The 6,000-nt window shown below is 42.6% G+C and overlaps 1 protein-coding gene across 1 annotated transcript in view; it reads right to left on the bottom strand.

Moving 5' to 3' along the window:
• Positions 1-6,000, bottom strand: part of RYR3 (ryanodine receptor 3) — a 364,723-nt gene that overhangs the window by 264,977 nt on the left and 93,746 nt on the right. Inside the window, exon 11 of the mRNA XM_060293473.1 lies at positions 3,716-3,837. Within this exon, the coding sequence (XP_060149456.1) occupies positions 3,716-3,837 (122 nt within the window). The remainder of the gene's footprint in view (positions 1-3,715; positions 3,838-6,000) is intronic.

The raw sequence follows: 6,000 nt of genomic DNA, 5'->3' as shown, positions 1-6,000 counted from the left end.
GTTGTGGACTTAAAAGGATGAATTTTATGATATGTAAATTATAAGCCAATAAAGCTGTTTAAAAATAATTTTCCGATTGCTTGGCGTGTAACTTGCACTGAATTTTTAAAAACAACAGCTTTATTGAAATATAATTCACATATCATACAGTCATCTATTTAAAGGGTACAGTTTAATAGTTTACTAGTTTTTAGTATATTTACAGAGTTGTGCAATAATCACCTAAATCAACTTTAGAATTTTTCCTCAGCTTTCCCCCAAATCCCACACCCATTAGTAGTCACTCCTCTTTTCACCTGCTGCCACCCCAGCCCTAGGCAACCACAGATCTATTTTCTGTCTCTACAGATTTGCCTCTTCTGGATATTTCATATAAATGCAATAATACAATATGTGTTCTTTTGTGACTGGCTTCTTTCACGGAGCATCATGTTTTTAAGGTTCATTTATGTTGTAGTGTATATCAGTACTTCATTCCTTTTTACGGACATATAATATTCCATTGTATGGATATAGCACCTTTTATGTATGCATTCATCACCTGATAGATGTTTAGGTTGTTTCCACTTTGGGGCTACTATGAGTAATGCTGCTTTGAACATTTGTGTACAAGTTTTTGTGTGTGTGCATGTTTCATATCTCTTGGGCGTATACCTAGGAATGAAATTGTTGAGTCATACGGTAACTCTATGTTTAACATTTTGAGGAATTCCCAGACTGTATTCCAAAGTGGCTGCAACATTTTACATTCCCACCAGCAGTGTATGAAGGTATTTCTCCACATCCTATCCCACACTTCTAATTGACAGTCTTTTTGATTATAGCCATCCCATCCTATTGAGAATAAAGTGTTATATCACTGTGGTTCTGATTTGCATTTTTCTGATAGCTGATGGTATTGAACATCTTTTCATGTGCTTATTGGCCATTTATATATCTTCTTTGGAGAAATGTCTATTTAGATCCTTCACCCATTTTTAAATTGGTTCCATTTGTCTTCTTAATGCTGAGTTGTGAGTGTTCTTTATTCTAGATACAAATCCCTTATCAGATCTATGATTCACAAATATTCTCTGCCATATCATGGGTTGTTTTTACACTTTCTTAATGGTGCCCTTCACAGCAAAAAAGCTTTTAATTCTGATAAAGTCCAATCTATCTACGTTTTCTTCTGTAGGTTTTGTTTTCGGTACCGTATTGAAGAAACTATTGCCTAATTCAAGGTCATGCTGATTTGAGCCTATGTTTTCTTCTCCAGGTTTTATAGTTTAAGGTCTTACAATTAGGTCTTTAATGCATTTTGAATTAATTTTTGTATATGTGTGAGGTACGGGCCCCTGACTTAAGAAAGATATAAGGACAGAGGTTGAGAGAATTGAGGACCACATTAATAAAACCATCCACTCCCTATGGTGATGGTTGTGGTCATAGCCCAGACTATATGAAAATTTCATGTGTACATGCAGCTAATTTTTTCTGCCCATACCAAGCCATTCGTTCTTAGGCTCCTTCTTTGAAGAAGGAGAACAATCTGGATGTAATGCAGAATAAAAAGGAGGAAATATTTTGCTCAAGGGTTCACAGAAAACCAGTGGCAGAGCCAAAAGCAGACAAAAGATCATTGATTTGCAGGTCTCAGTCCCATCCTGTAGCAGGAATACCCCTATTGTCTACTTGCCTTCAATTTAGTATCAGGACCCCTGAGTTGTACATAGCCAACCAACCAGAGGTGATATTTCTCAGCCTTCCTTCAGCTAGATGTTGCCATGTTACTACTGTTAGCCAATAGAATGCAAGATAAGGTGATCTAATTCTGGGTTATATTTTTTTAAAAAAGAAATGGGGGCTTCCCTGGTGGCGCAGTGGTTGAGAGTCCGCCTGCCGATGCAGGGGACGCGGGTTCGTGCCCCGGTCCGGGAGGATCCCACGTGCCGCGGAGCGGCTGGGCCCGTGAGCCATGGCCGCTGAGCCTGTGCGTCTGGAGCCTGTGCTCCGCGACGGGAGAGACCACAACAGTGAGAGGCCTGCGAACCGCCAAAAAAAAAAAAAAAAAAAGAAATGGCTTGCACTCTACTTCCTCTGTCTTCCCATCTTTTCAGGATGGACCTCAGACATGGTATTAGTAAGCTATTTTTTAAATTAATTAATTAATTAATTTATGGCTGTGTTGGGTCTTCGTTTCTGTGCGAGGGCTTTCTCTAGTTGTGGCAAGCGGGGGCCACTCTTCATTGCGGTGCGCGGGCCCCTCACTATCGCGGCCTCTCTTGCGGAGCACAGGCTCCAGACGCGCAGGCTCAGTAATTGTGGCTCACGGGCCCAGTTGCTCCGCGGCATGTGGGATCTTCCCAGACCAGGGCTCGAACCCATGTCTGCTGCATTGGCAGGCAGATTCCTAACCACTGTGCCACCAGGGAAGCCCCAGTAAGCTATTTTTAATCACACGGATGAAGTATACATACCAGCACAGTTGGTTCTCAACTGTGGCTGAATATAAGAATTTTCTGGGGAGTGCTAATAAAAAGCTGCTGTTTGGATCCCACCCCAGAGACTCTGATGCAATTGTCTGGAGATGCCACCTGGGCATCAGCGTGTTAAAAGCTTCCCTAATGAATCTAATATCTGGCCAAGGTTAAGACCTTTACTCCAGGGCAGTGGTTTGTAAACTTTAGCAAGCATCAGCATTAACTGCAGGGCCCATTAAAACTCAGTTTTTCTCAGGTACCATTCCTAGGTGTCTGATTCAGTAGGTCTGTCGGGGGTAAAACCCAAGAATCTGTATTTTTAACAAGTTCCCAGGTGATGCTGCTGGGCTGGTCCAGGGACATACTTTAAGAACCTGTAGGAGATCTCAAACAAGAAAACTGAGCCCCAGTAGCGGCATGGTCTGTTTTCCCCAAACCACCTGCCTCCCCTATATTATTACTTGAAAAAGAAATAAAAGTTTATTCTGAGCCACAATGGCAGCTTAGCCTGTATCCTAACTAACACACATCCCTTGGATCACAGTGGTTCAACAGGAAGGAAAATACAAGTATAAAAATTTTTTCTCATTTCATGCAAATTCACACACACAATTGAAACCCTCTAGGCTTTAGAAATTTTCCTATGAGAGAAGGATGGCTTGCAACACTGCACTGTTTACAACAGAACCCCTTCCTCGTGGTAACTGGTGAACATAATCCACAGAGTTCTGTTTGGGCAGCACTGTTGAGGCTGGAGGAATTATGATCCAAGCAGGCTAAGTTACTTTCCCCCATTTAAGTCCCAGCCATAGGTGGCTAACCCGAGCCTTCCACGTAAATCTCCTTGGAACCAAACCACAGCAACAATTCTGAATGATGTAGAAAAGCCTTTCTAAATAGCACAGAGGGTGTGGATCCATTACTCCTCTCTCCTCCCCGCTTCACGCACTAATACAAATGGGACTTAAAGCACTCCAGATCTTTCCACTTAATTTTCATGAGAAGACCTTGGGTGTGTGTGACACCAACCTGAATAACTAATGCGTCTTGGGCATCTGTTGGGCCAAGAGTGAAGCTGGGAGGAGCTTACCTACTGGGAAATAAGTTTCAATCCCAAGCTCTTTCTGGCAAAACTCTTTGCTCGTGCATACTTATTTCCTGAAAATTCATAGTATTAACAGGGGATGGTTGGTGGGATTGGATGGCCACAAAATAGAAACTGACGAGCAGAGAAAGGGAAGGAGCTCACCTACCTCACAAACTGGCTGAATAAAGCGGTCGTGTTCCGGATGATCCGGGCAGCCTGGGACTCCTCATGCTGGCATCTCTGCAGTGTTAACCCGTCATCCATGTGGCCTTCCTGATGGAGTATGACCTACCCCAGAGCCAAGGACACCAGTTCCAGGTTACACAGCTGGAGAGTCAACGTTTCTGGCAGTATTTCCCTCATCCCTTGTACTCCTTCTCCCCAGTCAAGTTCCCCACAGGCCCATTTTGAAAGTGGGACATTAACAAAGTTATTTTCCCCATACTCCCTATTGCTGACCTATGACTCATTCCTGAGACACGGTGCTTTGATGAAAATGAAACTTCATGTGTCACTGTGATGTGAGTTACAATAAATTCCTTGGGTCTAGATGGCCAATTTGAAAGGGTGAAAACGTATTTTATGAGAGATTTTTCTCTTAAAATGAACACAAAACCTTATCCTTGGAGATGAGAAAAATCACTTTGTTCAGAGCCTTTTCCTCCAGAGATAAACCAAGAAAGAAGAAAGACAAGTTAAAATAAAACCCTCTACTGGCATCAGGCATGGCTTTCTCTCCTGAATGACAGCTACACCGAGTTAGCTGACTGTAGAACTGGGGAAGCAGCTCGAGATGGTAGTTTGCTTCTCATGGAGGCTAGAGAGGGGGTTTGAAAGCCTGGGCCTGGGTATCAGCTGACCTGAGTTCTAATCCTGCTAGGCCACATCCCAGCTGTGTGACCTTGGGCAAACCTCTGCTCTGACTTCACCATCTGCAGGTGTTATTTAGAGGGTTGTTTAGAGGATTCGACGATTTACGTGTAAGTCATTTAGCATGTTTCCTAGAACATAAAAGGTACTCGATGCATATCTGTTATAAGGGGAGATATATTACTGATCTCAGATCAGTTGTCTGGAAGCTAGTATACTTATTGCTCACCAGTGACATCATGATAGAATTTTTGGGTGGGGCTGGCATCTTTTGGCGTGGAGGTCAGCTGTTTTTTTTCTCTAGAAGGGCCAAATATATACTGTTATTAACTGGGATGGTTTGACTCTGGTTCAAGTCAGGGCCAAATCCTGATTCAAGTTCCTGGCATGGTTTCCTCTGGATGGTGAGTAAGTGAGGGGAGGCCATTTGTAGGTCCTGGGGAAGGGGGGTGGGGGTCAGTCGGTCTCTATGACAATGAAATATGTGGCTCTAAAAATATCCTGAGAATAAGGATTTTTGTTATCTCATTTTTAGCACAAAGAAACAACTTCTTTTCCTTTCCACGTGAAAATCTCTTCCTTATTTTTATTCTTCTGAAAGCATATCCTGATTTAATGAATTCACACAAGAAGTAGAATGCTGGCTTGTACAAGTTTATGTTCATTTTCGAAAAAAGACCTCTGGCCTCAGTCCCAGCTTTTGGGTCAGTCCCTAAAGACCTTAGGTTTTGCTTGTTCAGATAACACATTCAAACCAGCCAACCAAACAAGAAAGTAATGAGAAATGGGGGAAATGCAGCTGTTAGAATGTTGTTATTATGTATCCTATTGATCGCGGCAGCTCAGGTCCTTCCTAAGGTCCTTTTTCTCTCGGAGGAATTCCATAACCCGAGAGCAGAAGCCCAAGATGGAAAGAAGGTACTTCCTTTAAGGTGAAGTATCATTCGTCAGGTTTTTCACTGTGTCTGTTTCCGATTGGTTTTTCTGAATTCCCATTTTGTTTCATAAAATGCTTAACACAGATTGGACAATCTTTGTATTTATAGAGGGGAACTTAACTGGCTCCGCGCGACATGGAGCCGGGCAGCCCTATGAAGGGCTGAGCATCATGGCACCATTTAGAGAGAGTTTCTGGAAGCATCTCCCAAATCCACATGCACATTTCAGCAATTAAATGGACCTCTGGAGTATCGCCAGATGAAAAAGTCAGGGGTAGGCACAATAAATCAACACTGTAAACTGGGATCTCTCCTAGTTGACAGGGTCCTTCAACTGTGTCCCCACCCACACAGAATTACAGCCAAGATCCACAAATTCTACTTTCTTAAATGTCATTCTTATCTTAGTAGGTATGAAAAACTGTGGAAACTCTAGATGATATTATCATACTCTTTAGAGGATTTAATTTTCTTCTCATTGGCTGTTAGGGTAGATGATGGGCCTTTGGCATCGATTTTCAATTTGCCCTTATTTCCAGGGTGCAGCCCTTACTCCTGGGTTAGAGCCCTTTTGGGGATGCAGTTGAAAACCTACTGTATTTTCAGGGGCCGTTCCAGCTTGAGGGACTTCGACTATGGACTA

This window comes from Globicephala melas, chromosome 2, assembly GCF_963455315.2.
Source record: "Globicephala melas chromosome 2, mGloMel1.2, whole genome shotgun sequence".
NCBI classification, from domain to species: domain Eukaryota; kingdom Metazoa; phylum Chordata; class Mammalia; order Artiodactyla; family Delphinidae; genus Globicephala; species Globicephala melas.
The sequence above is the reverse complement of the archived record's forward strand: the minus strand, read 5'-3'. Positions and strand labels throughout refer to the sequence as shown.